The following is a 15,940-nucleotide window of genomic DNA, read 5'->3' as shown; positions in this document are numbered from 1 at the left end:
TTGAGACAATGACATCAATTTCTTTCTGTAAGTGAAGTCTCTCCCTGCTTGAGTGTGCTGGGACTCTACCCCTGACTGAGCACTGACATGAAGGAATTTTGTCTCCCTGATCCTGGCAAATCGAACTCTTCCCCAACCCTTGCAGATGGGAGTCCCCACACACTTTCCATCTCTGCCTCCTGCGTACATGCTCTTATTCCCTTGAATATTAGAATATGACCTTTTCCAAGTGATAAATGAGTTAAAAGTCGAAGGTACTGCTTCATTAATAATCCTAGCCTTGTGTGATGGGTCACAATTGCTGCTGCTGAGTAATTTTTAGGCAGCTAGTGTAGGTAGAAGAGAATTATATACTGCTGTCAAACTGGGAAATTAAAATGTACTTTCAAATCATACACTTCACTTGTACAGTTTATTTGGTAAAACACGTTCTTTCTCATACGCATATTTTGTATGCAAAGTAATGTGAAAGGTGCAAAGAAGAAAGGTTAACCCATATTGAAAATCTGTAAGTTTCTAAATGATCGAGGCAGTAACAAATAATGTTTAGAAAATCTACTGTTTTGGAAAACTCTTCCTCTTGCTGCTTTACAGAAAGCAGCGAAGATGATGATAAAAATCTTTCTTTGCCTTAGCTGTGGTCATAGTTTTAGTACTAAGAGGTTTTAAAATGTTAATGTATTAGGCCCACTATAAGATATGTGCAGCTGCCTACTTGCACAGTCAATCATTTCTATGGAAATCGATGGACAGCAAATTGTATTTTCAAAACGGTACCCCTTTCTTTCTAATTTCCCACCGAGAGAAGGTAATTTCTTTTCACATTTTGAATAAAGGGAATACCTGCCCCAGAAACTTGACTACCAGCAGTCTTACACTATTTTCACAGCTGTTTTAGAATGGCAAAGAAAATTATTTCTTTCTGTGAATGTGTTTCTGGCTATGAGCACCAACCACTCCTAGATAAGGGTTCAAGAAATTGTTAGCTTAAATTGCAACAAAGAAACCTTTAGATTAGATTCACAGCCAAACTTTGAAATAGCATTAGGATGGTGACAATCCAGAAGTGCTGACCTGAAGGGTTCAGGCAAGCCCAGAGATGTTTTGAGACAGGTACAGTACAGGCTAGAAGGATTTCTCTAAGGAATGAGCTGGATAGAGCTGGTCCAGTCTTCCAGATGGGAGAAAGGAGAATATCAGCCACTCCCTAATCGTCTGTGATGCAGGGCTTGCTTTCTTAATTCCCCTGCTCCAAGAAAGAGCAAGAAGACATGCACAAGGATTTCATACATGTGTTATGTTATGTCTTTGATAGAAATACACTGATGTAGAAACACAGTTCAATACATTCAGTCTTTCTCTAAATCTCGTATTTGAATGGGTTCTTTTGATTTTCATGGGCAAAGCCTGTTTTAAAATTGCAGGAGAAAACCACAATGATTCCTCAGCAAAGGTAATCAGGGAAGTTTTTTGCTCAGGAATTGCTGGTACCCAAGGTACTCCCTTGGATTTCTCTTCTGGGCAGCATGTCCTCCATGAAGGAGCAAAAACTGCTGTCCCTCGTAGCAAGCAGTCTGTAATGCTTACAGGAGGGAGGATTCAGCGCTGTCCCAGGCCGGCCAAGCTGCCCAAAGCAGAGGAGCTCCAACAGTGACCTTCTGCAGAGTCAGACTTTTGGCTGGATACTGCCTTTTAACTGCCAAGATACCTTCTAAGTCAGAAAGGTTATGAATAGTTATTTCTGTATTTGCTCTTAGCAACACCTTTCTGTGTTGCATACAGGTAAAACCTTATAAAATGAAGGCCTTGTTGCCTTTGGAAAATCATGGCTCAGGCCTATTCTGCTAGAGAAGGACTGTGGGAAAGAGGCATAGCTGAATTAGAGGTAGAAAAACATGCTGCATGATTACTGTGTGTTCACCCAGTGGTGTGTGATGATTGGCTGAATTAAGCTTGTGCTTTAAAACTATGTAAACAGCTAAGAAACTATACAAGATGCTGAGTGGTATTAAAGATAAGCTTTTTGCCTTCTGAATGGAGTTGGTGTGTGTGATTCGTGAGTGTCGCATCTGTCTCAACTGTGACATTTCTGATCACGCATGTAAAAGGAAAACTGGTGCAGCTATGACAAAAGCTGATGTTAAATGGCCTTCCTGTGATCTGGTCAGTTTTCCTCTGGCAAGCCTTTCACATTTTGTAGATACCGTCAAGGTTAATGCTTCTTTTGGTGTGAGTCTGTCACTTTGCTAATGCTGGTTCCTTAATCTAACTTTTTTCCCCCTCCTCTTTAAAGGGAAGAAAAATATGGAACAGGTTTGCATTCACTGGAAAAACATTGTCCTTCTCCTTATGGCACCATCCCTGCCATGTCAGTGTCCTAGCAAGGGGCATTCTCCCACTGCTGGCAGTCCCATTGCATAGCACAAGGCTTAAACACAGGACACGATGCAATAACCCTTTTCAGGTGTGTTTTCTTACGGAATTCCTTTGCAGCAAAATAGTAGAAGATGGCATCGAGGCAGCAGTTCAGGTTGGCAAATGTCATTGACACCTGGAGGAAGAGGCTGATGGTCTGTTTCAGACTGCAGTCCACGATCACGTGCTGCCTCACCAGGCACTGGAGGCAGATCCCAAGGTGGACGGGTGTGAAGCACACCAAAAACACCACAAGGTTGATGACGATTACTCGTAAGGAGCCACTTTCTTCTACCTTCTTTTTGACTTGACTTTCGTGATTCAGAAGAATCCAGATGGTTTGAGCAGAGCAGAAAACCATCACTGCGAGTGGGATCAGAAATCCAAATATTTCCACAGAAACAATTAATGGGACACTCCACGTCTCGTCTGACATGTTGTGAAAGCATGTAATAAGATCCTTCTTGTGAAACACATATATAGGGGTGCTGCAGATCCAAGCTACTGCCCAGATGAAGCAGCAAATCAAGACAGCACACCTGGGGGACTGGTTAGCTCGACCTTCAAAGGGGTGCTTTATGCACCTGTACCTGTCGACAGTGATGCAGACAATGATGAAGATGCTGGTGTAGGTGTTGACATAATAAGGAGCCTGTATGAAGGAGCACAGCAGCCCAGGCACCGTGGTGGCAGAGGAGTACAGCTTCAGCGGCAGCGAGAGCAGCAGCAGGACATCTGCGAGCGCCAGGCTGATCATGTACACGGAGGTTTTGGTCTGCTTCCTCCAAAAGCAGCAGAACACAAACAGGGCCACGGTGTTGAGAACCAGCCCGAGGATGAAGGTGGGGATGGAGATCCCCAGCTGCATGGTCCTTGCCAAGCTGTCGATGGCTGTAAAATTGCAATTCTCGCTGTTGTTGGTCATTTCTCCACTGAAATGACAAAGACAGCGTGTTGGAAATGTATAAGGGTCACAGTTAATGACGTGATAAAGCCAAACCAAGATACTTTCAAACACAGTTCTAGAATTCTTTGGTTTTGAGCTGGACACTTGGTCAGCCTTTGTCTATTACGGAAAGTGAAACCTTTCAAGCACAGAGCTTTCTATTCCCACTTTGAGTGCTTTGATATGTTACAAGAAAGTCTGATTCTCAGGGGAAAGTAGTCAGCATCCACTGATTACCATCCCATATAAGAGAATCCCATTCAGATATTAAAGAGACTGACTCCTTCAAAAACATATTTTCAAAAACTCTAAAGACTACTGGCTATCTCTAATAATTTGTACAACTGTTGGAATTTCCCTAACACTTATGCTTAGTTTTGTTGCTACACAGAAATGAATGAAATTATTATTCCATATTAAGGCATGTTGATCTGATAGCTGGAATTTTACTCTTATACCTGAATCCCCATGCAACAGTAGCTTTTTGCTGATGTGCTTTTACAGCACCCACATTTATATGATATTTTCATTTCATACAGTGCTTATATCCAATGCAGTATTTTAAAAGGTCAACTTAAGAAGACTGATCTTTTATCTAGGTGCAAAATGAGTAAGTGTGTTTTTTCACTTATGTTTATCTTTCAGCATTCTTTAAATTTGGGGTTTGCACTTTAAATTTTAACTGATTATCTTAGATAATCCAGCAAAGATTAGCAAATGGAAGCCATGACATCTTCATAATGCAATTCTTAAAAAAAAATTAATTTGTCTTGAATAATTGTTATCACTGTTCTTAAAAATATATGTATGCTTTAACAAACTATGCCTTAAAAGTGCTTTTTTATAACCTCTTTAAATCAAAATCACAGAAAGTCCTAATAAAGTAGAAGAAATTGGTAGTTAAAGTTCCCAGTCCAGTTCAGCCAACCAAGTAGCTCAAAAGAAATTTTAGGAGTAAGTGAAGATGTTTTAAGAAGATTTTGATCAAGAGGAGAATCTTTGCTTTGGAAGACGTAAAGTACAGCTCTTAAGCACTGCCAAATGGAGCCAAATTTTGCTAAAGAAGCCAAAAACCAATTAGTGAAAGGTTTTTTTCTCTTTGTGTGGCTAAAATAAAATATTTAAAATAATAGAAAAACAGAGAACAAATAGATCTGCTAAAAATTAACTGAGGAGATAGATAGCCTTGCGTTTTGCTGACTCTTACACCACTAATTTGATGGGAATGCTGACATTGTGCTGGAGGTCAGAGGTAGGATGACTTGTGGGAATCAGTGAGTAATAATGGAAATAACTGTATCTGAACACAGAATGCACTCAGAGCTTAACATGCTCATATTAGTGAAACAGTTATTTTCCCGCTCAGACTACAGAAAGAATAGGCACATAAAGCTGAAGGTCCAGCCCAGTAATTGTTATGAAGTATGGATATTATTAGTGTGGCTGGAAAAAGGTTCAGTCTAGTCTGTCTGTTGAAGGAAAGAGTGTCAAATTTGATTAAAGCAATTCTGTAACTGTTGAGTCTAAGCTTCACACAGATTTTTAAAGAAAACTGCTAAATAAGTCTTCGATAGCTCTTACCAGACACTTATCTTTGATGAAGTATCTGCTTTTTCATATAAGGGAAAGGCTGAGGATTTCAGACACTTGCATTTTAGCAAAGTGTACTAGAAACAACTGAATAGCACTAGAAAAAACAGGATTTAGAACAAGGGCTGTTCAGTAAGTGGGGAAATGATCGCCTGGAAGCTGATGAGGACTACAGACAGACTGGATGGGGGTTACTAAGGGGATGCACAAATTCACCCAGACTGTCCTTGGCTGTGTTTCCCCCAGTGACCCCACTGTAAGAGTGAGGGTGACCTCTGGGGAGGTGCTGTCGGTCAGGGGCTGGGTACCACTGCTACCTGCAGAGAACTGGACAGAGCCACATGAGCTGGGCTGTCACAGTGTTGTGAACTTAGGAAACAGCAAAAGAAAAGCTGGATGTTATCAGTGGATTTATCTGTCAGAAATGAGAACAAAGAGAAAACCTTGGTTTGGTCATCAAGATGAGGTTAAATCAATCCATTTGAGCCAGCAATATGTGGCAGCTACTTAGAAAATCATGTGTTTGTGGTATGTGAGAGAATCACACAGAACAGGGAGCTGAGTTGGTGCCATGTGTACAAAGGATCATTGTAGGCAGATGCTGCTGTCACCGGAGGGCAGGACAGGGAAGGGGACATGGGAACACGAGCTTTGGTGTGAGCATGGGCACCCATGCAAGGGCACCAATCTACCTGGGGAAAAAATCAGGCAACATGAAACATTTTGGGGTAGTGACAACACTTGTCAATCCAGCACTTTGCAAATGTATCAGAAAATTGTGCATGATGACTCTTTAAAGCCTCAGGTTTGGTGCTACTTTTATCATATCTCTAGCTCACTGAATGCATTTTCTTTAGAATTCATTGGTACCAAATTGCATGTAACATTACTCCACAAAATTATAAATTTCAAGAAAAGACAACCTTTAAATTGATAATTGTCTGATTGTCAAAAACATGATGGTTTTTATCATTTTAGTCTCTCAAATTTAAAATTTACATCTTGAGTAATCCATGGGAATTGTTTGCAACTGTTCTAGACTAAGTAATGTTTGCTCAGAGTTAAATGAAGAATCATTTTCATTGACAAATAACCTTGTAGTCATTTCATAAGCATCATCTTTACTGCATTGTCCAAATTATTAGTAAAAATACTGATAATACTCATCCTGAAAGATACTGAACTGTACCAGAGACATCTTTCCTATATAGTAGACACTGATTGGTATCTCGGGGGGTACTCACTAATCATATAGAAGTTTTTTTTTAGATGATTCATACTGATCATATTTCCTTTGCTTATGAGAATTTCTTTAGTGCGTGAAACCTGTTTCGCCCTCCTACACCCCGTCTCCCATTGCTGGCAGTGTCACTGAGGAAGTCAAATTACTTCTATTTCAGTCATTCTCAGATTAATCTGTGCAGATTTTACCTACCACTGAGTTGAGTTCTGCGTGCTTGCAAACAGATTCTTTGGTGGGTGATTCCAATGTTTCTTTCAAATACTAAAGCTGGGATTAGGGATCTAGTTTTCCCAACTCCTTCCTTTCCACCTTCTTAAGAGAGGTACCGCGTTTGCTCTTTTCCAGTCTTCTGAGGAAAATTTCTCTGTCCTCAAAAAGTTTTTTGAAGGAATCTCCTGTGGCTTTAGGATTGTTTCAGACAACTCCTAGAAACCAAAAGATAATATAAGAATCTGTGATTTACAGTACTCAAGAGAGTGTGTCTTAGCTGGTCCAGCCTCTGTGTCATCGCTGCTTCATTTGTTTCCAGTTTCTCCTGCTGAGGATTTTCCGCTTCCTATTAACTCGTTAAACATTAATTGGGTTTACCCATAGCAGGAGCTTGTGGTTTAGTGAGCAGCAAAGGTGTTCTGACCTAGGAAATGAACAGCAAGGTTTTACAGTAATAGCTCCGCTGTTTTTTTGCAGTTTTTTTGCAGTACAGCAGAATAGTTTCCTCTTTGCAGCTTGGATCTGAGTTCATCTGGCTCTAGTTGGGGTTCACACAAATCTGTATGAGAGCACAGATGAGGGATGTTACATTAAGGGTATTCTTATCCATGAACGCTTCATTAGCAAAAACATGGTTTTTTTATATCTATTTCCTAGAACATTATTCATGGTAGATATAAGTTATTCTCTCGTGGATGTACTTGAGAAGAGTAAGACGGCTTAGTGCAATGATGAGCAGCAGGTCCCACAGCTGCCATATATTTCATCTGTAGCTGGATAATTTCTTACCATTTTTTTCTAAGTATTTTGATTACAACAGAATAGATTTATATTTATCACTAAAGCAGAAATCTTTCTTTCTGCTCTAAGCTAAGCAACACTACATGTTTGATCTTATTGTTTGAGCTTTATAAGTAATAATCATCTAACCAGACTAAAAATAGTGTCTACAATCAATGTTGCTATTAAATTGTCAGAAAAATAAAAGTCAATAACTAAAATAGGAATTACTTTACCTGAGCCCCAGCAAGCAGATCAGCAGCATTGCTTCAGTCCAGGTTGTTCTACAGAGCTTGAGAATGTTGTCTTACAGACCATGCCTTACAAGTGTTGTAAGCGGCATAACCAACCACATCCTTCTTTTCTTCTCTTTTTTTCTCTTTTTTTTTTTTCCCTGTCTCAAGATATACTCTGTACTTACTTATATAGGCAAGTGAAGGTGGAAAAAGTGTAAAGATTTGAATCCTCCACTGTTTTCAGTCAGTAGTCAAAATAGGGTGGGGAGCAATTCGTCTCTGAAGTCAGGGGGTTCGGCGTGGCCTTTACCTGCTGTGATGCAGATGAGAGCTTTTGTGAGCTTGTGGTGGCTACCTCCAAATTTCCAATTATTCCTTGATCTGGGGAGGAGCTGGAAAGTGGGAAGTTGTAGGAAAGATTGTAATAAAAATAGGATTTCTTCCCCCAGTTTCTGCTCCATTTGCATACTGGAGATCAGTAGTCAAGTGCTCAGTGGCTTTTGAGAGATACAGCTACTTACACACACGCAGCTGTTAAACTATTTAAGGGGTATGTGCCAGTTTTAGCCAGTTCAGGTGTATGATTCATATCTTCAAGTTGGCAAACAAATTATTATCTCTGGGAGGACTGAGGTGTATCAAGAAGCAACCTAGTGCCTTACATGTAAATTACACAGTAACCAAAATACACTTTTCTTGAGATGAGCTTCCAAGGCTTTCTGGAACCTCTCTGGCTGAAGTGTGAAACTCACTTGCTAGTGCTGACAGCCCCTCTCCTTACCTGTGGACACACTGCAACCCTTTTGTAGAAAAATACAGGAAGAAATACAGCTCTAAGTGACAGTTTTCAAGCTGCAACCTGGCTTTGGAGGTAATTTTGTCTTTCTATAGAAAAAGTAGCATCAGCTTCGTACCACAGGACTAGGAGAAGAAAAAAATCTGCAATTTTCTTCCTGTCTCATCTAAAAATGGGGTTTGGAAAAAAAAAAAAAAGCAGAACCCTAAACAAAGTTTAGGTAAACCTCCTCAGAAAATGGTGAGGCAGAGGAAATGAAAGCAATATGATTCATAGCATTTGGGAAACACATTCTGGAATTGGGAGGTTTCAAGGGCTTTTCAACTTCTGTCTTTTCAGAACTGTGGTCTAGCTCCAGCTCAGCAACAGACTGAAATAAATCTGGAGTCAGAGAAAGAAACCTAAGAGTGCAATTACATATTAGCAGAAAAGAAACACCCTACAATTCCGAGTGACTTTTGAACAAGTTATTCTGTGTCATGTTGCACCTGAAATGGTTGAAATGGGTTTGCTTCTTTAATCTTCTTGCCACAGGCATGCTCCAGACTTAGCTTAAAAATGAATTTTAATACTTTGTGCTGCCTTCACTCCCAGCACTAGATTCATTCCTTGTGGCTCTATGAATTTCCCACTCAGTATCACTTGATGCATCAGACCTAGACAAAAAAATCAGCATTTCTGCACACATCAACCGCATGTTTGCTAAGCTGGCAATTTTTTTGTGATACATGTGGGTTCATTGCTCGTAGGTGAGCATGTAATTTGTTGGTGTGCACATAAATCTTCCTTTTTCAGGTTGGTCTTTTTGGCCTAAATGAGGACAACTTCCATCTAGAGGATATTTAATGAGAGCAAGTTGTGAATGACTCAGTCCCAGGCTGGCAGATACATTATCGGCTGAGAAATTTGGGCTTGTTTCTCCCCGTTCTTGGTGATTGCTTTTGAAGTTTCTCAGGTGCTATACATGAATATGCTCAGCAGGAATTACTTCAGTGAATCCTTTGTGCTTCAGTGCCTTATCACCCAGCACTGCTGCTTGATAAATGCTGTATTTTGGGCATTCAGGTGGCTGCATGGCTCTGAAGTTTTCAATGGGAAGGAGAAGGCCTTCAGGTTTTTAAGTAACCACTAAAATGTTCTGAGTGTATCTTTTTTGTGCTACCTAGAGACAAGAATCTTAACAACTTTATCTGTTTCCCAGTATTGTGTTCATTTAGCAAATAAATAGTGGCTGGAGGAGCCATAATCCAACCGAAAGGAAGTGTATGACCAAAAAATTCATAATGTTTATGGCAAAGATGAGTAGGGTTTTCTGGTTGGTTGATTGGTTGGTTGGTTGATTGGTTGGTTGGTTGATTTTTTAATGTTTGCTGAACTTTCTCTAGTTTTTATCCTCTTGGTGCCATAAGTGCTGCTCTTGCTAAGTCAGGCACCAGCATTTGCTGTTTTCAAGGAATCAAAATCTCTTTCAGAGGAAACATGTTCATACAGTGCAAAACCACATTCATTTGCATTATACCAGCATGAATTCTTCTGCTCTTTTTAAGTGGAAAATATATCATAGCAGCTTTGAGGTCCAACTTTCACAAATGTCTAAATTACGTGTTTGCTTGTACTCAATGGCCAGAATGGAATGAGTTGGGCCTCAGACCTAGAATTAGGATGCTCAAATGTAAATTAATCAAAATTCAAAGGAAGGGTTCAGTGTATTTCCGGGCCATTCTGAATGAATGTGTTATTTGTTCTCCCAGACAGCTCTAAAATATCATCTCAGATAACAAGACTTAATCATCCAGAGTAAAATGAGTCAGGAAAAGACATTGCTCAACAGACAACTAGGAGGTGAATAACAAACTGTCCTTGTGAAGAGTGCTGGGTGCAGTGGGGAATTAGAAAGCTGATGAACTTAGGGGGAATTAGAAACCTGAGTCTAAGTCTTTTATGCTGTGCTGTGAATGGTTTCTGATATTTTGGTGTGTTTTTCAAGGTTTCAAAGACTGCATGGCCATAGTGAGTTAAGCTAACAAGTCTTATTCTAAGCAGGCTACCACAGCTTGCTACCCCAAAAGGAATTTGCTGCCTTCTTTTAAGAGGGGAGATCCTGGAGACTTTATCTAACTCCAGCGGAGCAGCAGAAAAGCCCTGGAAAGGAGAACTATGCCAAGAGCTCATGATGTTCTCACCTACCTGAAGATGTACTATGATGCTCTTTCTGTCTAAAGAACAAGTAAATAAAAGAACAAGCTTAGTTTTCATTGGTGGCTTAAAAATAGTTGTTTGTACTTGGGTTGGAGTACAGTGTTTTGTTTATCTGGAAACCTTCCACTTCAGACTAGTGCTCTTTGGGTTGCTCAGTACCTCTTCCTCATCTTCATAAGCAGTCAAAGCCTGACAAACAGTGAGCTATCTTAACTGTGCAGCTGGGAGCTTTGAATAGCTAAGGTGTTGTGTTTATTCTCACGAAGCCAGTTTTTTGAGTTCAGGAGACTGCAAAACTTAAAACCAGAAAACCTGGGAACTGCTGTATTTTATCGGGAACAGCTGCACTCAGCATCCTCAAGGTGAGGCAAAGACTTAAAGGCAGCCCAGATGGAGCAAATATAGTATAGTATAGTTTTTTTGGAGCTGGCCAGCTATGAGGGTAGACTTATTTTTACAATTGAGAAACCTTACAAAGGCTTGTCAGGGTTGTGTGATGAGAGGAAAGGAACTGGGCTGTCTGGTGAACAGCCAGTCTCACTCTTATGTAGCTGAGTGAGCAAAATCAGGGGAGTAACACTTTGAAGTGCAGAATATCTTCAGCTGTGTCTGACTCAGAAGTTCACCATCTGAACACCAAGCATGCAGGATGCCATCTCCTTAGTGACTTCAGATACCCACAGTCTACAGCTGATGTTCTAATTTTCCACAGTTCAGTTTGGTCTTCCACAGCCAAAAAGGCCAGTTAGACATGGACAGTGCCAGTGAGGACATGTTCTTCATGGCCAGTCCATTCCTCCTCTAGGCAGGGTCAGAATAGCTTGTGTGCGGCCAAAAGCAGTTCTGGTTGTGGGCTTAGCAATAGGCTATAAATTTTTCTTGGGTTTTTGTAGGAAGGAGCAGCCAGTCAAGCTGCAAGTTCAGCTTTAGTGAAACTGTGTAAGAATAGACACAGAGCTTCCTGCACCCATGAGCTTTGCAGTCTGCCCTCCAAGGTTCACAGCACACCGATCTGTGCCAGCTGGCAGATCAGGGGGCTCTGTGGTTGTTCAGCAGAGCTGGGCTGGTGCTGGTGCAGATACCATGCTCACTGAGCCGTGGCACTGCCAGGGGAAATGGTAGGTGTGCACAAAGCCAAGGCTTCAAATGAAACCGCCAGTTAATTTCACAATCAACCAGTAGAAGGAACTAATGGTTAGGAGTGGTGTGGATATAAACCCAGCACCTGTGCAGAAGACCACACAGCTCCTAGCAGGCCTCCTGAGCACTCAGGCTTCTGCGGGAGCAGTTAAACAGGCTATTTATCTGCTCTGCCTCACCACTCCAGTGCCAGTGTGTGGTTATTGCACACTATTCTTTTTCCTGACACAGGCAGTGATCAGATCAGTCATGTAATGCTCACCCATCTTCACCATATAAACTCTGATAAGTGATGTTATCTAGATTTTCTCCCATAGAAAACATTTTCTTCTCAGCCTTTGCAGTGCAGTAGGTAATGAAACACAAAACAAAAATTATTTCCTTTGCATTTTCATTCCACCATGTATTACCTGAGCACTGTAGACTGGACCATCAGTACAAGTTACCAGCCATCACTGCAGGCTGGCACAGAGGGATGCCAGTGCAGGAAAGGAGCAGCAGCTGCAGGGCACTCTTGCGCCTTGCACAGTCATTCCTATACTTCCCACAGACAGCCCGGCACCAGGGGTAGGAGCTGCCTCCTCTGCAGGGTTTATGCTCTCTTGATGCTACTACTCTGAAAGACTCAGTTCTGTTGAATGGCTTGGTCTGAAAAGGAGCTGACTTGTGTGTAATGTAACGACATTTTTTTTCCTTTTCCTTTAGCTTGTCCTCATCTACCCCTCCTCAGTGTAGGGACTGGCTTTTCTGAAAAGAAAGCCCTACTCACTCAAGCCTATGACTGCAATGGATAAGCGTCAAATGAAGATCACGGATTGGCTTAAAAGGAACATTTTCCAGACCTGAGATGTGCCCTGTTTCATTAATGCATGTCATCTTTGCACTCGGAGCCTTTCCAATTTTGGCTCATGTGCTGCCAAGCACATTTAGTTGTTTTAGGAGTAGTGCACCAATAAGGCGCATCTCAAAGCATGTCTCAAGGATTGCAGAGAAGTTCTGGCCCCTCGCAGCGTAACCAAAATGGTTTCTGTCCCAGGGATAAGGCTGTTGGAGCTGCCAGCTGAGGATTGTTTCTCACACTGATTTTGTCTCACCTGGGCGATGGCAGTTACCGCACCCATGGCTCTCCTGTTTGCCTGGCTTGCTTTTCCCTGTGGTTTCTGCAGACAATGGCATTCCTCCACCACAGCCCAAGTGTACTGCTAGGGTGTGCATGTCGATGTCTCCAGCCTGTGTCCCCTAACACTGAGATGTGAGGGTGTGAGAACTGCTGTCAACATCGCTGCTGTCGTAAGTGTCCAGACAGGTCCCACCAAAGTCCCAATTTGAACCACAGAGTGACTTATCATGGAGATGCAGTGAGTGTGGCTGAGAAATAGGGAAAAATGGTTCAAGAAAATGCTGGGAGGGATCCCCGCATCTACTTCAGCGTCACAGTTTTGAGTGTTGCTGGCGGAGGAACTGCTGCTCGACAGTGCCATCTTTGGGTAGTTCATGCCTATGTTGGGCAGGAGGCATCAGTGTGGAACTGGACTTTTCCTTTGTGGGGTGCTCTCTCCCCCATGTGTATATCTGAAAAAACGTGCGTGTATGCATTTCTGTGCACATCACTATCATAATGACTTATTAACAGTTGTTACATTGCACATGTGGGTTACAGCATGAGCTTCATTTTCTTCTCATCTCTCCTAATCTGTCCTGGCTGAACACTTTTTATTTCAGTAAGATAGCCAGCCTTTGAGACCTTTGAGAGAGAGAACTTTGTTTTGTGCTGCTGAAGAAAATGTCCTTTTGTGAAGACGTGACTTTGTCTGTTCTCCTTTGGAAAGGGCAACTGAGCAAATTTCCTTATTTTTTCCACTGCAGAAGTGGTCTTTGCATTGAAGAGAATTGGCCATCCTTAAATCTGGCATCTGAAAAGAACAGTGATGGGGGTAAGTTCAATCAGTTATAGCTTGTTTCTCCTATGCATGTAGGCTATCTGCCCTTGCTATCAGCATATGATTAATATTTAAAATATAACCAATTTGTCTTGGTCTCAGGGTCTTGGATGCTGCAGAAGGTGGGGATGCTGCAATGTGCTGCCAGCCCAGCTTACTCCCCAGGGAGAAAAGCACTCTGGCTTGTTTCTCTGAGAGTGGAACTCATCCTCCTTTGTGCTCAGAGAGGTTGTGGTGTTTGAGCCTAATGGTGGTGAGATACTTAATTCCTTCTGATGTGTAATGTTAGTCTAGCTGAGTCAATATGGCTGGCTTTGTTCTGGCAGCCTGGCATGACCCAGTGTCTTCACACACAAGTTTGACTGAGTGACTTTGGAAATAAAAACCGCACTTCATTTGCATATAATCATACCACTTACACTGATAATCTTCTAGCTTTGCACTTCAAGTGTGAGTGCTAGACATTTATTTGAAATGCTGGAAAGTTCTCTTCCATTTAGCAAAGGTGTATTCCTATAAATAGCTTGTAGAGAAAAGCCACATAACATAAACAGGCTCAAAAAAGCAATTTGCAGGAAAGTGAAAAACCTCAAAGAGATGAAAACCTTTCAAATGAACTACAGCTAGAGTGGTGGAAACTATCACATAATCAGTGCAAACTATTTTTGGTTTGGTTTTTTTTTTTTTTTAAACAAAGAGAAAAGCTAAGATTTAAAAAAAAGCCTTAAGGGACAGAAGTTTTGCTTACTGAAATATCAGCCTGAGATGACAACTTCTGAATTTCAATGGACACTGTCTCCAAAAGATCCAGCAATTATTTGAAGCTCAGAGTGGTCCAGCCTGCCTGCAGACATAGGTAATGTGTGTGTGTGTGTGTGTGTGTGTGTGTCTGTCTGTGGCAGCCAGGATGCTCTGCACTTTAAAAATGCACTTTTATCACTTTGCATCCAGCTGGGGGTGTACTGATCTGTGCCAGGGGAGGAAGCTGGACACCAGCATGGCTGTCCTCCAGGACGACTCTTGGCATATGTCACGTAGGGGTCTGTTGTGCTGGAGTGTCATGGGCATGGGGGCCTTGGAGGAGCCAGATAGAGGCCCTGAATGTGTGCTGGCTAGCCAGCTCTCTCCAAGATGCATTGCCTTCATTTCTTGTGCTAAAAATCAGGATTGTCCTAAGAGACTGAATGCCTCCCCTGTTTGGGGTAGGATGAAGGTGTGTGAGCAGCCTCTGCTAAAAAACCCATTGTGCTGTTATATTAGGCTGCTCTGAATAAACCCCATTTCTGCCTGTGTTGGGTGGGAAGAGTGATTGCTGAGACCAGGGTGGTTGTATAGGGATTGTATCGAGGTGGCCAAGAAATTTGTGAAGGTAGGTTATCGTGTGGGAATTAAATGGTAGGATTGCCTTGAAGTCTTGTGCTTTTGGACTCCTGCCTGACCCCAGGAAACACCTACACACATGCACAAGTGTGACCCGTTTTGTTCCTGCAAACAGGGGCTTTGGCTGAGATGCTGGACTTAGATTTCCTGGGCCAGAGGAAAATCATTCCACTGAGCCTAAACGTCCACTCAGAGAGCATACAGGTAAACAATGACAACTGGCCAGATGAGAATTGGATATTTCTCCAATTCCACCCTGAATCTGCAGTATTCCTCAATCAGCAAGCCTTTACCACCCCAGATCACAGAGAGAGGGTCATCTCCCAGCGTGAAAGAGCCAGGGTTCCCTGCAGGTGTGTAGTGGGTTGACCCTGGATGAATTCTAGGAACCCACCAAAGCCTCTCCCTCACTCCCCTCTGCAGCTGGACAGGGGAGAGAAAAAACAACAAAGGGTTGATGGGTTGAGGTGAGGACTGGGAGAGAGAGATCACTCACCAGATACCCTCAGGGGCAAAACAGGCTCAAATTAGTGATATTAACTGACTTTATTACTAACAAAACAGAGCAGGATAATGAGAAGTAAAATTAAACCTTAAAACCACCATTGCTCCACCCCTCCCTCCTTCCCAGATCTAATTCCTGCCCCCAGTGGTGCAAGGAGACAGGGAATGGGGGTTATGGTCAGTTCATCACCTGTGGCTTCTCCCACTGCTCAGGGAGAGGAGTCCCTCTCCTGCTGCACCATGGGGTCCCTCCCACAGGAGACAGCTCTCCATGAACTTCTCCAACGTGAGTCCATCTCATGAGCAACAGTTCCCTAGAAACTGCTGCAACATGAGTCCATCCCATGGGCAACAGTCCTCCCAAAACTGCTGCAGTGTGGGTCACTCTTCCACAGGCTCAGCCCTCCAAGGACAGGCTGCTCCAGCCTGGGAGCCGGGCCCCTCTTGCCACAGGCCTCCCACGGGGTCACAGCCTCCTCCAGGCATCCCCTGCTCCAGCATGGGCTCCTACACAGGCTGCAGGTGGATCTCTGCATCCCTGAGGATCCCCATGGGCTGCAG

The 15,940-nt window shown here is 42.5% G+C and overlaps 1 protein-coding gene across 1 annotated transcript; it reads right to left on the bottom strand.

The window, feature by feature from the left end:
• Positions 1 to 398: 398 nt before the first annotated feature.
• GPR55 (G protein-coupled receptor 55) lies at positions 399 to 7,858 on the bottom strand. Its single transcript, XM_042042420.1, has 3 exons — positions 7,421 to 7,858; positions 6,387 to 6,619; positions 399 to 3,347 (listed from the first exon to the last, which is right to left on the bottom strand). Exon 3 carries the CDS (start codon positions 3,338 to 3,340, stop codon positions 2,378 to 2,380), a length of 963 nt encoding a protein of 320 aa, XP_041898354.1. The 5' UTR covers positions 3,341 to 3,347; positions 6,387 to 6,619; positions 7,421 to 7,858; the 3' UTR covers positions 399 to 2,377.
• Positions 7,859 to 15,940: the final 8,082 nt, after the last annotated feature.

Source organism: Corvus kubaryi, unplaced genomic scaffold (assembly GCF_017639235.1).
Source record: "Corvus kubaryi isolate FWS band 111438036 unplaced genomic scaffold, C.kubaryi_AGA036_p1.0 37397, whole genome shotgun sequence".
Taxonomy (NCBI): domain Eukaryota; kingdom Metazoa; phylum Chordata; class Aves; order Passeriformes; family Corvidae; genus Corvus; species Corvus kubaryi.
This window is presented reverse-complemented; position numbering and strand designations above follow the sequence as displayed.

Coding starts and splice junctions, on each gene's coding strand:
- GPR55 (XM_042042420.1), bottom strand. CDS start 3,340: ATGACCAACAACAGCGAGAATTGCAATTTTACAGCCATCGACAGCTTG.